This window comes from Peromyscus eremicus, chromosome 5 (genome assembly GCF_949786415.1).
Source record: "Peromyscus eremicus chromosome 5, PerEre_H2_v1, whole genome shotgun sequence".
In the NCBI taxonomy this organism is placed as follows: Eukaryota; Metazoa; Chordata; class Mammalia; order Rodentia; family Cricetidae; genus Peromyscus; species Peromyscus eremicus.
In genome coordinates this window covers 113,300,587-113,318,334 of record NC_081420.1, presented here as the reverse complement: position 1 = coordinate 113,318,334, position 17,748 = coordinate 113,300,587, and the positions used below count along the sequence as shown (strand labels likewise).

At 40.0% G+C, this 17,748-nt stretch overlaps 1 protein-coding gene across 3 annotated transcripts in view; it reads left to right on the top strand.

Annotated features, from left to right (window-relative positions):
* The window catches only part of Large1 (LARGE xylosyl- and glucuronyltransferase 1), a 535,843-nt gene that overhangs the window by 264,827 nt on the left and 253,268 nt on the right, over positions 1-17,748 (top strand). For all 3 annotated transcript variants that reach the window (XM_059264258.1, XM_059264259.1, XM_059264260.1), the window contains exon 4: positions 3,133-3,215. In XM_059264258.1, coding sequence (XP_059120241.1) covers positions 3,133-3,215 — 83 coding nt within the window. The remainder of the gene's footprint in view (positions 1-3,132; positions 3,216-17,748) is intronic.

Genomic DNA, 17,748 nt, shown 5'->3' with positions numbered 1-17,748 from the left:
GATTCAGTTCCCTTCAAACCATAATATTCTTCAAGCTTGAGTTTCCTATCTGTGATACAAAAATGAAATACTGTACTTGACTCACACAACTGTGAGGTTTAAGTGTGGTAAAGCATGTTATATGAAGCACAAGACCCGGGATGTAGTCATTTCTTGATTGATACCACCTCTCATTGTGCTTGCCACTAGTGTCTTTTCTTCCCTTTCATCTTTCTTGGCCCTTAGGTACAAGAACAGAGGATGAGGCCTGTATCAGGTACCTGGGATCAGGGATTTGTGTCTTTGGTAGGGATGATGTATAGGACGAGGCTGGGGATAGAATGAGAGGGCTGTTTAGATGAGCAACAATGGAAGCTAGGTGTGGTGCTGCTGGGAAGGTCATGCTATAGTGTTTGGAAACTAGGACCTCTGCAGCAGAGGAATTAGCTACAGTCCCCCACTCATCCCTGCTGCCTCCAGCTGGCAAGAGAGCTGACCCTCACCTTTACCAGCTGCAACACTGTGAAAGAGGCCCTGTAACTCATCTGGGCAGCACAGTGGAGTTGACCCTGTTGATGGAGGTTGCAGGTAAGCCAGCCCCAAAATGTGAGCATGAGAGATCTGGCTCCACACCTTATCTACCATATGGTGGCCTGGGCGAGAGATAGATATGTTGCCCACCCCCACGCTCCAAAGCCTGAGGCTGGTGGGAGAATTGGCCCTGAGGTCATAAGAGCTGGAGAGCTGCCCCTCTCCCTCACCAGCTGCAGCACTCTAGAGAGCAAGTCTGCACCTCACCTAGGTAATACAGTAGAGCTGGCCCTGATGGTGTAGGTGTGGAAGAGCCAACCCTGAGTGCTTGAAAGCAGGAGGACGGGCACTACCCGTTGCTCATTGCTGCAAAGGATGACCTAGCTAGGGCAGTGCTGGAGAGTTAGCATAACATAAAACAGAGGCCTAGAACCAGACCAGAGACTCTTTGCAAAGAACACTTGTAAGTAAAGATGATATAAATAAGAGTTTACTGCATAACTCACTGTGTCATACTACAACTTCCATGACAAGATTTTTTTCTTTTTTCTACTCCTTTTCTTTTTTTTTTTCTATTTTATTTTATTTTATTTTGAGTGGGAGGTTACAAGGGCAGAGGGTGGATATGAAGGGATGCGGAAATGAACGGGATCCACATGCTTGATGTGAAAGACACAAAGAATAAATAAAAATGAATCCAGTAGATGTGGTAACCACATGACAATAGACTTTCCTAGACAGTGATATTCTGATGCAGCTGAATCCTGCTTCTAGCACTTGGGGTGGTGGGAGTAGTCAGTGTGCGTAAAGGTAATTGGGATCAGAGATATTATGGGAATGGATTGAGGCTGATGAATATAGTTTATCGTTTGTGTCTGATGGGTGTGCTTCCCATGGTAATACTAAATGTGTAGTGAAGAATTCCTGTTAGCCAGAAGTCATTGCACAAAGCATCCAGTGGAGTGAGCAGGGTAGAAGAAGAACATCAAGAAGGAGCTGCCCAGGATAGTGGGAAGTAAGGAGCTGTGATGTGATACCATGATCTGTCAGAAGACCCATTGTGATGGTTGATTTTAATATTTAATTTCACACAATCTAGAATTATCTGACAGAGGCCTCTTTATGTCTGTGAGGGAGAATATTGGTTGTTGTGGTTGGTGTAAGAAGGCGTTGCCACTGTTGGCAGACACCATTTCCTTCACTTGTCATTCTGGGCAGTATGAGTATAGAGAGGGCGAGAGAACTAGTATGTATATATTAATACATTGCTCTGTGCTCTTGAGTTTGGATATAATGTGACTAGTTCTATCGAGCTCATGCCCCCCCTTTCCTTCCTCCTCCCATTTCTTCCTCTCTACCCTCCCCTTCTCTCTCACCCCCACCCCATTTAAAATTAATTTAAAAAACAACAATACTTGTTAACCTTAGGGAAGAGCCAACCTGAATGTGCCAGCCTTACTGACAGCTTTGAGTATGAAGAGATATTTTTGTCACTTGTAATTCAATTATAGACCACTACTGTACCTGCAAAATTCAAAAATGAGACATGAGGGCTTGAATAAAGGCTCCAGAAAGCCACTTATTTGGGGTAATGTGTTGCTGAGTTAATATTTTTATATGGAGTGTCCAAGAGGGCTGGGTATGAATCTGTGAAGTTCAAACTATTTTGTGGTGCAGATCCTAGGATATTAGGCAATGCCACCAACCAGAGATATACCCCCAAGAAAAGCTGCAGGTATGGTATAGAAGTAGTTGAAAGGGGAAGCTACAATTGCCACAAGGAACTCTACTGGAAGGATGTGGCATCCCAAACATATTGTACCTAAGTAGTATCATCATGAGTCCTGGTTGCTGGAGAAGGAACTTCAGCCTTTGTTGTTTGCCCCACTTGGTTTCGTTCTTGCTATGGTCTAGTTTGTCTTCCTTATGGAAGTTGCTTTAGTCAGGTATTTTAGCATAGCCACCAAACATAACTGATATTCATGCCCTCTGTTGTAGTTATTGGCTGGCCCTTCAGCTTTCCCAGAGCCACCTGGGGTTAAAGGCAGAGTCAGAGTTCATGTTTGTGGTTAATATTTTGACAGCTTAAATGAGATGGCTGATAATGCCCATCTCTGTTCTGCCCTTTAATTCCTAGATGGTATCCCTTATGGGGCCCTGAGCTGCTCACTGGTCCCTTTGGCCTGCTCTCAGGTTGACTTTAGTACTCTAATCCATTTCAGAAGAACAATTTACACTCTGAACCATAACTTGTCAGTCTGAAAGTTCTGACTTATTGATCCATTGGGGTACATTTCTTCTCTTTTGCCAGTTGCCATTGTCTCCTGGCTTGGGGGCAGGGGACTCACTGTTTACCTATTTGAGCCAATAACCATTGCAACCATCTCTAAAATGTAATTGAAAAGACTCTTAATGGCCTCCAAATGATGATAGCTCCATAAACCAATTAAAAAGACTTTAATAAAACTGTCTCAAGTTATTCTCCGTGACTGCAGGCAGTGCCTTTTGTTTTCTCTGATCCCAACAAGAAATCAGGATGATTTTTCTCTCCTGTGGGCCTACAAGACAAGAAGGCTTGCTTCTGTCTGTATGATAGTTCATTCTCTGTTCCTTTTCTCTCAGACCATCCACGTGGCCATTGTCTGTGCCGGATACAACGCCAGCAGGGATGTTGTTACCCTGGTCAAGTCAGTCCTCTTTCACAGGTAAGAACAGTCTTTGCTGTACTCTCCTGGCTTTGTATGTCCCTGACCACCTGCATGTGGCCCTGAAGAAGGTTAAATAAGAGCGTGCTTTTTCACCCATCATTCACACTGCCATGAAAATTAATTTTTGTCTAAAATATGAAGGATATTGCATTAAGAAAGCTATTAACCAGGGGTTTGGTGTTGCCCAGCCATGCTTGGATTTGTAGCTTTCAGAACTACAGGAGCCTTCGAGGACATCCCCAGTTAGATGCTTCAGTTTGTGCTACCCTACAATCTCCAGCTCTTTTTCTATATTCCTGTTGGCAGATTATGTTGTGATTTGCACTACATCCCACCTAAAATTCCTATTTAAAGCCCTAACCCTTGGTGCTTTGAAATAAGACCATAGATAAACTTTTAAAAAGAGAAGATTAAATTAAAGTAGGCACACTGTGGTGGACTCTAATCCATTATGGCTAGTGTTAAAAATACAAGATTAGGACAGATACATTCAGAAGGAAGACAGTACCTAGCCAAGGAATTTGACCTCACATATTTTAGACTTCTGTCTCCTAGAACTGTGGCGAAATGAATTTCTGTTTCCAGCTAGCCAATCTGTTTTAGTTTGCTATGGCACATTGGATATTATAAAATAGTACCCCAGATTGACTTGCCGCTTTTCTGGGTGCTTTGACTGTCAGAAATCATCCTTTATGTTAGGCTAAAGATGCTATCCAGTAGACCTTGTAGATCTCCATGAGACCAGGTAGAAGTTTGGTTCTCTTCCACTGGGAAGTGGAGATACCTCTTAGGTGTCATCTCTTCTCTATGCTTCTGCTTTCTCATGGACCTTTCTTCCTTCCCTTCAATATTCAGGTTCATTGCCCAGACATACTTAATAAGGTCACATACAGAATTGAGTCTGCAGTTCCAGTTAATACCGTCCTTGACCCTGTTCTGACTTCTCTTCGTGGATTTGGATAAAGTTCATCTATAGTTCCAACCAATAATATAGGCAAACACATATGAAATGATTGAGTTAGGATCCTGAACATTCTCAACAGAAGGAACACTGTTGAGAAGAAGTTCTCAGTTCAGCTGAGTAGAGAGCACAGTATAGTCACTGGAATTCACCACTCAGACCCACCAACACTGCAAGACTGTGTATATATCATTTCTCCGACCTGCTATCTCAGTCTCCCAACCAGCCCTTCTCTCTGCAGCACCTTGCAGCTCTCCCTCTTGGAGATATTTCAGGTTCTCTCCTCTCCATCTAGCTCAGGCCTACTGGTCACTAACCTGCATATACCCTTCCTGGTTCTAAGATTTCTGTTCTTCATATCCATCTTTTCTTACTCATCAGGGGCTAATGTATTCTTCATAGTGTTTTCTTACCTGTCCCTGTGATGATATCATGCCTTGCTACCCTGGCCTGTTTGTAGCTCCCTCCTCTCTCCATCATATGTCCTGCTACTCTGTCAACCTACTCCTTCCCTAATCCCAAACCATTGATTACCTTCTTAACTTACAGGATTTCACAAAGGCGCTACCTATGACAGGAAGCCTGCTTGCAACTCTCAGTGCATGTTTAAGCTCCTAGTCTATAGTCTATTATACCCTGCTTACCTTCTTTTTTTAATCATACTTATTATGTTGATCTCTATGTATTCATTCATGATTCCTTCTATAGCAGAATACAGGCCTTTTGGAGAAATAAACCATGATTTATTTTCTCTGTATCTCACGTATTTAGAAAACTACTAACCAGTAAGTGTTCATTTGTTCAGTAAGTGCTCTTGGGGGTGTCCTTTAGTAAGTAACCTGAAGATACATATTTTTAATCAGTGACCTAAGATACAAATCTAGATTCAGTTCACATTTACATTCATGCCACTGTTGTACCAAGAGGCCTTCAGCAAGTTCCTTTAACCCTTTGTTGCTTTGTTAACTTTTGCTGTGGATCAGGTCACTCCCAGTCTGACTTTGTTTGTAACAATGTTTATTCATTAGTGAGCTCTGTGGCATGTCTTTTTTGCTGGTCCAATTATGTAGCTGGAGTCAGCTGACCTGTTGACAAAAGATCACATTTCTTACCTTCTAGCATCAAGGACAGGGTGAAGAATGTGAGTAACAAAGCAAAATATAACAGTATCAGTTAGCAACAGGGGCTGGCAACTCTTCCTGCCCCTCCTGCCCCTTTAAATCTATGATTTCTGTTGTATAAAGTAAGAGGTCATAGGAATGTCAGGTGGAAATTGACTGAGTCTTCTCATGTGAAGCCAAGTGCCTTTTCTACATGACCATATTCATTGTGCAGTTTCTGACACTTGTGGTTTCCACACCCTCATTGCTGCCTGCAGTCAGGTGCTATGAACACTGAGCATGAGTCAAATGAGAGATTTCCAGCCATGATGTCATTATTCCTTGTCTCCAGGACAATGGAGAGCCCCTCCCTGATGGAGTCCAAAGGCCCATTTTTTTCAGGAAAGGCTGTTTGTGTGATTAAAGATATTATTTTTTTCTATGTCGCAATCATGATAAAATTTTTAATCTCTGGTAATGTTTTTGAGCAAAAGTATCCTTACTGTTGCCTTAGTTACAAATCACATAAACTGGTAGTTGTTGAAATTGTAAGAATCTTATTGAGAATAAACTTTTTATTCCAACAGTCTGTGCAGCACAAAGATGTTCAATTTAAAATAGCAGTTTTAGTAGCAACTGTGGAAGGCATATCATCCTTCTATGGAGATGTGCACATCCAAGAAGAGAGCTTGTTACTAGTGTGTGTAATGAAGATAAAGTCTGAACCATGGCAATGATCACTTGGCTCTTCTGGACCAGGTGACCCCTGGAATCCCTCCCTCACCTTGAAGTGATACAAATAAGAATGATTGTAAATTGATTTATGGCTGATAGTGATTTGGACATTAAAGCAAAAGGATGTTTGAAAGACATTAAGCTGAGAAAATCCAGCTATAAATAGCTTTATGGCTCCCAAGTCAGTTATGGGGATTAACTAAGACATGATTATAATATATGTTGACAAATGAAGTACATTCCTAATGTTAATAATAATAGAATAATAGTGGTTCAGAATGCTTCTTTTGGCTTTCACTGTTAATTACAGTAATTAAGTTTATTTCCCAGACAAGATTTTCAACAGATTTTCATTTAAGGCCTTCTTTGTTATGTCAAATCAATTTTACTTCTACAATATGTTTGGTGACAGTGGACATGCTGTATTTTAAAGGATAGTAAAAGACTGACATCAACAGTTACATACCAGTATGGCACTGAATATTCTCCAACCTCTGGAAAGGAATTTCAGAATATCTGCCAAAGACCTTTACCCTACATGGCTACTGAAGGTTCCGTGTCTTTAAAGGATAACTTAAATGCTTTTATTCTTTTATTTATGAGATTATAATATAATTTTCCTTTCTTCCCTCTAAACCCTTCCATATACTTTCTTTCTTTGAAATTGATGACCTCTTTTTTCATATATATGTGTATATATTCATTCTTAAATATAATATCTGTCTGTACAACCATGCAGTTGGATTTTTCTTTGGGCTGCTAGCTCATAAATAATGACACAGAGATTTATTATCAGTTATCAAAGCTCGGCCTTAGCTTAGGTTTGTTGTTAGTGGTGGTGGTTTTTTTTTTTAGCTTTGCACCTTTCCTGGAACTCACTCTGTAGCCCACTCTAACCTCGAACTCACAGAGATCCACCTGCCTCTGCCTCCCGAGTGCTGGGATTAAAGGCGTGCACCGCCATCGCCACCACCACCACCACCACCTGGCTTAGGTTTGTTCTTAACTAGTTCTTATAACTTAAATTAACCACCTTTTTAAAAATCTGTGTTCTGCCACATTGTGCTACCTCTCTTCCATCTTGTACCTCCTGTCTCCTCTTCCTGGCTGGTTGGTGACTTTGCCCTTCTTCCTAGAGTCTTCTCTGTTACTGGAAGTCTGGCCTAACCTCTTGCTAGCTATTGGCCATTCAATTTTATTGCACCAATTTCCACAATATGTTTTCACACAATGTACCAATATCCCACAACATAACCAAACTCTTCTTGAAATCTTGCTTATAGTCATTCTAAAAGTAGCAACTAGGGTGGGAAAGGGAACATAGGATTTCCCAAGGCAAGGAAGCCAGCATGGGTTTTGGCTCTGCTTTTGCTTTAGATTTGTGGGAACTGCAGATCCAGGCAATCACCATACATCTTTGAACATTGGCTCTACTCTTCCCAACAACCCCTACCCAGCCATAGTGCCCTGTTTAGAACATGCAGAGATATATTGCTGTTTTCCTTTTCAACAAATGCTGCTGTCACTCTTACCCTACACCAAATTCTCATCTAAATGTTGAGATACTAAAGTGCCCAGTTCTGTGCCTGCTGAAGAAATGTACTGTGGCTAACCCCTATTTCACAGACAATACAACTGAGGACCAAGATGGCTAAGTCATTGCTCAAGATCACATGTTCAGGAGGTAGACAGAGCTAAGTTTAAGCTCAGTCCCTTGGCTTCTGAGTCTTTGCTCTCCACAGACAACAAGGAGTTTCCTGCTTTTAGTATTGTTATCATTACTTTTAGTTTTCATCATCATTTTTGGTGGAGATGGAGATACTGTTATCATTGTTCCAATGCCATTATCATCTTCCTCCCCCTAAGATTTGTACTTGTGAGGTGCTGAATGTTGCATACACAAAGATTTAAAAGCCTGAGCATCCATGTTCCTAATAAAATTTAAGACAGTATGGACACATGATGCCTTTGAACATATAGGAGTCTGTAGAGAAACTAGGGGAAATTTTTTTTTCTCTCAGATGTTAAACTTGACGTGGGATCTTGCATGTGAATTCCATCCCTACTCAATAGGTACTTCTGTCACCATAACTCTAGAGAAATTTAGGTTTAGAGAGGTTAAATGGCTCATTCAATGTCAATTAGATGTTAGTTCATCAGTTCTAGTTCCACTCTGTCTGATGTGGCCTTTTGACTCTTCTAGAAAGTTGTTCTCTTCTCTTTTATCTGATAAAGAGCTTTATTAAGTTACCCTTGAATTTTTCCATTTTATGAAGGCCATTTTGCATCCTCCAATTCAAGGATGCTGTGACCCCAGATCCCTGCTACTGAGATTCTCTGAAATAGTTCTAAGTGTCAACTATTCATCAAGGATGGCCAGTGCCATCACTGGCTCTTTTCTTTGCCTAAAATTCATGTTGTGTTGTAAACTTAATAAGTAAAGATTATCTCAGCTCCAATGTCCTTTAGTGAAAGCAATCCTTGCATTGCCTTGTGGGAGCTTTGACACTTTCCTGACAAGATAAGGAGAGGCCAGAGAGAAGCAATGGTTTAATTATTTTTGCTTTCTGTTCTGCTATATTTATTGAATCCTAACCTTGAATACAGGAGCAATTTAGGAAACAGGCAATGGAAGTGTTGCTAATTAAAAGTGTAGTCTGCAGGATTATCTGGAGATGGAACATTTCCTTGCCTCTATGGCAATACTGGTACTCAAATGAGGCTACTGGGTTTTAGGATACGGACCAAACCACTTGTCTAGGAAGAGGCCTTTTCCCATTTCTAAGCCTATACTTTTCCAAACACACATACACACAAACACACACACACACACACACACACACACACACACACACACATATTATGTATATATACATATACATACATATAACTAGTGACTGGTGCAAAAAAAATCTAGCTTAGATATGATACCATTATAAAACTAAATAGCCTTAAATTGTATATTGAGAAGATTATCCCTTGTGAGTGAGTTTTTATTAACTTCAGTTTGCAAAATTTCCTTTGCTGTAAATGTGTTCTTACATCTAGCCAAATGGTGCTCCATTTCCTTAAAACAAAAGAGAAAGCAGAAGCTCACAGCATTTGGCAGGTTGTGGTATTTGCAAGGCTCTATCTTTAAAATCCATTCTTACTTTCCTGAATTAGAAGCCAAAGGTAAAATGAAACTCAGAAGCTACCTGTGTAGAAGATAAAATCATTTCCTTTATTAGTTAATCTTGAGCTATAGATCTTCATTAACCACGAGCATCATCAGGCTGTTTCCTGTGATCTTCAGAACTGGACATACCTCCTGGTCACACCCCAGCCTGGACATGTGCACGGTGTCCCATTTCGTGTGCTAAGTGTCATTCAGGCCAGTGTTTCCAGTGCAGTGAAGGATCTAGAACAGCTGAGCATATAGGCTAACCCACTCACACACTCAGAGAGTAGACTAGCCTTCCATTTTCAGACAGCAAACTATTTGTGTGAGAATATTCCTATAATTGTACTTTGAAAGGGAAACATGCAGTATTGCCAATAAATTTACCATTATTTAGCCATCACCACTCTTGAATATTATGCCCTTTTCATTGCCCCTCAAGGATGTTCCCATATCTATTAGTAGTCACTCAAATCACCAGTTTTTAATCTCTTCTCTGTCTGTAGATTTGCCTAGTCTGGACATTTTGTTGCCATGTGTATCATGTAATATTTAGTCTTTCTCACTGGCTTCTCTCCCTTCTAATGAAGTTTCATGGTTCTTCCATGATATAGCATGTACTAATACTTGATTCCATTTTATTGTGTACTAATGTCCCTTTGTATGAATGTGTTGTTCTGTGTTTATCATTTGTTGGTGGCCATTTTGGTATTTACTACTTCTTGGCTATTAGGAGTGACTCTACTAAGAATAATTATGTACAAGCTTTTATATATATACCTGTATACTTTTTATTTATTGTTCTTTGACAATTTCATATATGATTATTTTAATATATGTGTATTTTAATCATATACAACCAATTTATCCTCTTTGCCCTGTCCCTGCCCCTTGCTGAACCCCTTCTTAACAAAATTACCTTCTATTTTTAAGAGAGGAGTTCGTACCACAAAGGAAGTAAAGGCAATTTCTACAGTAGCTCATGAACCAGTAAAGTTGAAAGTGACCAAATCAATAGCCTACAAAATAAGTTAAAAGAGTTGGAAATGGCCTAAAAGACCAGAATACATGACCACTGCCCTAATTGAATGAGTAAAGAATGATCACTTCCTTGGTTTGTCTAAGGAGACATGTTAAGATGGTGTATGCAGCTTACTGGCTCAGCACATGATATACTCAAAAATGATCCACTGATATAAAGGTCTCCTAAGTCTCCATCCAGTTCCTACTGTAATACTCATAAAAGGTCACTTGATGGGGCAAAAGGAAGTTATTCTCCCTCAGATCTCCTCCTCATTTTTTCCTTAATAAATCTAGTCTTTTTTTAAATTTTTTTTTTTTAAATTTTCTGTTCACCCCATGTTTCCTTATTCTTCATAGGCAAGAAACAAAAACCTCAGGATCCACTGGCTTATCATGACCTCAGTGACCAGTGACCTTTACGCAACCTAGTTATGCTTTCTAGGGGTGCAAGCATTGGTTTATTTTCTCTGTCAATTAAAGAAGCAAAAATGCAGGAGGAAAAGTGTGTTAGAAATCTTAGGGGCCGAGGCGATGGTGGCGCACGCCTTTAATCCCAGCACTCAGGAGGCAGAGGCAGGTAGATCTCTGTGAGTTCAAGGCCAGCCTGGGCTACAGAGTGAGTTCCAGGAAAGGCGCAAAGCTATACAGAGAAACCCTGTCTCGAAAAAAAAAAAAAAAAAAAGAAAGAAAAGAAAAGAAAAGAAATCTTAGGGAGTCACAGCCAAGCCATCATGTGATACATAGAAAATTGGAGTCCCATCTTTGTAGTCACATTTTTCTTTGGGGCTGCCAGTTCACAAATAACACAGAGACTTATTAATTGTGAAAGCTTGACCATTAGCTTAGGATTGTTCCACTAGCTCTTATAAGGTAAATTAACTTGTATTTTTATTAGTCTATGTTCTACCATGTGGCTTTTACCTCTCTCCCATTCTGTGTGTCTGACTTGTTCGCATCTTAATGGCTTTTCCTGTGTGCCTAGATTATCTTCTCTTCCTCTCTTGTGCCCGAATGTCCTGCCTATCTGTCTTGCCTGGTTATTGACCATTGATTCAGCTTTTTATTTCAATAATCACAGCAGCACATCTTCACACAGTGTACCAATATTCTGTAACACCTCTTGGTGTTCTTAGTCTCATTAATAAAAGAATTTAAGAACCAGCATAAACAGAAGCTCAAGGACAAACAATGAACTCAAATGAAAGCCTGAGGACAATTTATTAGAGTTTAAAGGAAAACTCCAGGGCAAGCAAGCTGTAAATCTTGCAGCTACATGAAGTAGGAAACTGGTTAAGATAAACTGGCTTGGAGGTGATCCTTATGTCTTCAAGAAGCCCCGTGGCAGGAGTGGAACTTTAGAAAAAGCATAAGAAAGCCCAAAGCATTAGTTAGAGAGTTTAAAAGCACACTTAGCACCAGCACTAGCTAGTCAGTGTTATGCCCAGATTGGAACCCCAAAGATACCACCACATACAGAATGCAAAAGCAAGGTTTATTTCTGTTTATAAGGCACAGTCAGGGAAGCTCGATCCAAAGCACTCACCCGTAGTAACCGTGAGGCCAGAAGGAACTTGCTTTTTCTTTGTGTGGCTAGCTTTTTAAAGGCAAAATCCATAAGCCCTTCAGGGACGGTGGGGGAGTTTTGCACGGGTGCAACTCAGATTGGTTTATTTTTATCTCTGTTTTCTTTTAATTGGGTGAGGGTTTGTAACCTTTGAATTTACTGGTTGGTGGTTACAATTTATCACTTTGGGGGCAGTCCAGCACAAGTCTCAGGCTTTGTCCTTGAGGCACCATGGGGGCTGGCTGGCCAAGCACTTACTGCACATAACTCTAAGTTGTTGAGGGGCCCCAGAGAGTAAACATCTGGCTGAACTTTGAGCAGTCAGAGTACGTGCAGAAAGGGAGCTACTGCAAGGACTATGTCTTTTGTTCATGGCCCTCCCAGAAACTGCTTGCTCAAGTCTCAGGAAACTGAAATTGAGGCCTGATCTCTGAGAGAAGACTGAGCAGCCTGTTATGGCATCTGCTTGGTCCTTTCCGTCATTACCTGAAAGAAAATGACAGAAAAAAAGAAAAGAAAAAGAAATTTGTCTGAATCAGGATTCATACAGGCAGGTAGTCCCGGCCAAACTGAACCTAATGGGAGATCTTAGGGACTGCACTCAAAGGCATGAATTCTGGGAAGGAAAATAGCATTATCTTAAGGTGAACCCACCCTAATAGGCAAGCTACCCTAGCCAGGTTTTGGACTTCGTTGATTGGCTTAAGTCTTAAGGAAGGAGACAAGGGCATGCTTCCACCTACCCTAGGTAGGGCCTATTCTTCACCCTAGCTCCCTGAGTTCAGCTCACCAAGAGTCTGGAAAAGCTCCACTGCTTAAAAACAAAACAATCAAAAACCAACAGCAAAAACAAAACCTCAGCTCATCACTTTCCTGTCTCTCTCTGTCCTTTTTTTTACCCACTGAGTTTAATTAGGGTTGCTTGCTTGAGTGGAGAGTTATTTTCTAGAGCACAGGAAACTGTATTTTCATATTTATTATATCTACATATATATACAAAACACTTTTTCATATGTAACTAGGAGAGAAAATAGCTGAGTACCTCAGAAATAGTATTTCTGTACTAATTTTCATTTTATTTTATGTTTTTGAGAAATTTCCCAACTCCTTGCCTCCCAAATAACCTACATCTTTTGACAATTCCATCAGTAATGGTTTTTGGCTTAGAGTCCTCTATAGCCAAGCTATTGTCATGTTTTTTATTTTAAGCATGTGAGTGGGTGTGCAGAGCCATCTCATTGTGATTTTACAGTTTGCATTTCCTTGGGGATTAATGAGATTGAGTCTTTTCATGTGCTTATTGACCATTTGTAAATCTGTCTTGAGAAATGGCGATTCAGAGCCTCTCTGGGATTTTTAATTGGCTTACGTGTCTTTTTTTTTTTCCTCTTGGAGTTGTAAAAGATCTTTATCATCCTAACAAATCCCTCATCATCTACTCACTTGCAGATATTTTTCTCCTACTCCAAGTAATATTTTTTACTTTATTGATGTTCTTCCAAGCACAAAAGTTCTATTTATTTTCTTTTCTTTTTCTTTTTCTTTTTCTTTTTTTTTTGGCTTAAGTAAAACAGAATTATTACATGTAGTCTTGGGCTTTGAGGTGCTTAAGATGAAGGTGCCAACATGATCAGGCTGCAGGGAACCTTCCTCTGCATCTACAAGTGACCATCCTGTTGTACCTTACATGTTGTAGTGAGCAGGGACAGACAATGCAGTGAAGTCTAGTTTATCCTTCCTTCCCTTTCTTTCTGCTTTAGATGACAAGTCTAAGTGATGTGTCATTTTTTGAGAACAGCATATCCTTTCTTGGCTATAAGGGAGCTTACCCTGGGGAGCTGGGATGTCTGAAGATCAGTCAGTGGTCACCAAAGTTACCCCAAGCCAATGTTTATTATCTTATGCCTTAAGAAGAATAAGGAAATATAGTAAGCAAGGAAAAGGCTAAGCAGAACAAATGTAGGTTTATTAAGGAAAAGTAAGAAAGCACTCCGGAGAGGCAAGGGGCCAAAACATTGTGCTACCTTGCCCCATGGATATACTGCAGGAACTAGATGAACATTAAAGTAGTATTTATTGAGACTGGACATTTTTAGCACATGGAGGCCTGAGCCAGTAAGGACTTCTCATATCCTATACAAGTTCTGTCCATAGAAGTAGAGTTACTCCTCCTTGTGTATGAAATAATTTTGGGGTCACAAAGAATGAGAACACCACTCCAATTAAAATATCTGGAGAAGGCAAAATTTTATCCCTTTGACCCAGAGAGTGCTCTAAAGAGAAAGCACATCTACAAGAGGTACACTTGGTATTTATTCAAACTCAGGTGTTTACTCTTTCTTCTCTATTCACTACCTCACAGTCTTATTCAACTCGCCAGTCTTAAAAGAATCAGCACACAGAAAATGAAGGAGGAAGGGAAAGGAGTCACTACTTCAAGGACAAAAGTTTCAGGTCCAGGCTGCTGTGGGATGCTTTTTTGTGCGCTGTGAATATGTGTTGCTCTGATTGGTTGATAAATAAAGGCATTTGGCCAATGGCAAGTCAGGTTTTAGCTAGGCAGGAAATTGAGGATAGACAGGAAGAGGAAGGAGAGGAAGGAGAGATGCTGCTAGTCACTGCCAGGAAAAGCGAGATGTAAAAGTACCGGTAAGCTACAGACCACGTGGCAAAGTATATATTTGTAGAAATGGATTAATTTAAAATGTAAGAGCTAGCTAGCAAGAAGCCTGAGCCATTAGGCCATACAGTTTAAAAATAATATAAACCTCTGTGTGTTTATTTGGGACCAAGCAGGTATGGGACGTGGGTAGGAGAGATTTGTCCCGACCACTGGCTAGCCTAGACACATAAAAACTTCCAGCTACACCAGGCCATGAAATTCCTAGAATGTAGCCTTAGTGTAGACAAAGATTGTGCTGTTTTTTGTTTGTTTTGTTTTTTGTTGTTGTTGTTTATTTGTTTGGTGGGGGTGTTAAATATTTGAAAAATAAAACAATTCTTACATGTTGTAATAGATAAAAAGATTTTAATTCCTTGTCTTAAATATGTTTCAATTATTTGGTAGAAAAGACTTATACGTAATATGTATTACAGTTGCAGAGGAAGTTTGATATGTGTTGTGTGATTAGCACATGATCCACTATGCAGCCTGCCCTTTAACTGCCTAAGAATAGCAACTAAACTCTAGTTTCATAAACTAGTTATATAACCCAGTGTTGTAGAAGTCCCTCCTCCATTTCCTTCAAAATGCTTCTCAATAGTTAAGTTCCAGTTAATTCTGTCAAACTGTGATGGAATTTGGGTCATCTTGGTCCTTGTTGATTCACTTATTCTTTCATTAAACAAGACAAGGTAATTCTTTATGTAAGCAAGTTTGAAAAAAATCTGGAGATTATTAACAAAATGGAGCTCCTAAAGTCCAGTCTTAATTCAGTAGGATGTAGGGTGTTCCTATATTTATGAGTAGCTTCTTCAGTCATTGTACTATCTTTGGAGCAGAAGACAGAAAGTAGTGATTCCAGTAGAGAGTTGATGGTTCAGGAAAAGCTGCCAACAGGAACACAAGCTTGCAAAAGCACATAGTGCTTTTCTTGAGCTACATTTAGGCCTTGTACTTTGCAAGCCATACTAAGGCAGTGAAAGGAAACAAGGACAGTTACTTATGAAAACATGAAAGCTTTGCCTCAGACAGCTCATATTATCCCAGAGATAGAAGACATAGCTACATCTGAGAACAAACATCAGCACTGCTAACTATTGTGAGGATGGAACCAAACAGGGACCTGGGATGGAACATAGTGGGAGGATATGGGGCTATTTTGGGTAAGATGACTGAAGTAGGCTGCCCTGAGTTTATGACTCTGGAGCTTATTGTGTAGAAAGAACAGGAGAGGATCATATGTGGATATGGAACAGAAAACAGCCAGAGTTGGAAGGACTATGGTGACATGAAAATAAAGTGGAGGATAAGGTGAACTCTTTAAAATCCCTGTTAGCCCAACATGGGAGCGTAGATCTTAACATATTACACAGTGGACAGCAGATTATGACATCATTTTAGAGAGAACATAGTATTTATAGAATGAAATGTATGTTGGAGGAGGCAATAGTCATGGAGAAAAAGTAAATATTCATGAGATATCAGTGATGGTTGGGTATGATCATGACAGCCATCATTAACCAAGTCCTTGACCTTCTTATGTTATCTGTTTTATTTGCTTCATATACTTAAATCTAGTTGATGTAGATAGATAGATAGATAGACAGATAGATAGATACATACGTGCATACATACTTGCATGGAACTATTATTAATCAAGCCCATTTTAAAGATTTTAAAGCTGACACTTAGCCATATGACTTTGCAAGGTTCACTCTTAGATTTTTACAGATCCAAGATATATCAAAGCCAGTAGACTTATCTCCTGAGATCTAACTTGGAACTCCTAGGTGGAGTGGCCTCTGTAGATTTACCATTGAGTGGGTGTGGAAGACATGGGTTGTATGAAATGGATGGGACTCTTTTTATTGCTAGAGAGAGTGCATAAATGGTGCTTATTGTTAATCCCAAAGATGCAAGGAGAAAGACCACTGAGCCAAATCATCACGAACAAATTAATTAAAGCAAGGCTTTTTATTTGTGTACACAGGCTGTCTCTCCCTAAAGGCAGGGTTTGAGAGATCAGCATTGGACAAGAAGAAGACAAGGTTTTAGCCAGGCAGTGGTGTTGCATGCCTTTAATCCCAGCACTCGGGAGGCAGAGGCAGGTGGATCTCTGTGAGTTCAAGGCCAGCCTAGATGACAGAGTGAGTTCCAGGAAAGGTGCAAAGCTACACAGAGAAACCCTATCTCAAAAAACAAAAAAGAAGAAGAAGAAGAAGAAGAAGAAGAAGAAGAAGAAGAAGAAGAAGAAGAAGAAGAAGACGACAAGGTTTTTACAGCTCAGGGATAGGTAGTTTCCAAATGGGGAATTTGGCAGGCAAAATAGGCAGTTATAGTAGCAGAGCATAAGCATAACAAGTTAGTCATAACAACCTGAAACACAGACATAGTTGCAGGGTGGTTGCAAAGTGGTCATAACAACATAGTTATAGCAACAGGTAGTCATAGCAGGGTAGCCATAGATGGTCATAATAATCTTTTGAAACAGAGGCATGGTTGCTGTTTCCTGGAATAGGCTGCACAGAACCATTCGTAGTTAAGGTTACAGATGGGTCATAATCTAGTCCTTGAGAAACAAAAGTCTAATCATAAACAGGAATGAACCTATTTTGTCTTTATTATAAAATTGCTTTTAAGCCTAAGATGGAGGCAGGCTATTTTATCATTTATCAGACTCAAGAAGGAAATGCTCTGGAAAGAGCCAGAACTGGATGTAGGATTCATTTCCATTTTTCCTTGTATTGATTACTTTTCATGTTGCAACAAAAGACATGAGATACAGCAATTTAAGGAAGGAAGGGTTTATTCTGGCTTATATTCAAAAGCATACATTATGACCCCTCACCTGGTACCAATTTTTTGGTACTTTTTACTTGTTTCATTGCTGTAAGAAAATATCCTAACAAAATCAACTTAATTAAGAAATAGTTTATTATGGCTTGAAGTTGCCATAAAATTCAAGGGGATGCATTTTATCATGAAGGGGAAGGCAGGAGCATAAAGCCAGCTGTTCATCTCTGCAGTCAGGAAGAAAACATGAACAGGAAGTGAGCTTAAGCTATAAAAAGTCAGACTCATTCCCAGTCACTTACTTCAGCAAAACTCTACTCCTAAAGGTTCCACTACCTACCCAAACAGTGCCACCAGCCAAGGACCAAGTATTCAAGCACATAAATCCTTGTGAGGACATTTCATATTCAAACCACTAAAGCTCCCAGAATCTGTGCCCTTGTGTCATGAACTGTCCAGTAAGGGCTGGTCACTGTAGACAGTTGAGTGACTACAAGGCTTGGACCCCCTACAAAAGAGGCAGGCTAGTATC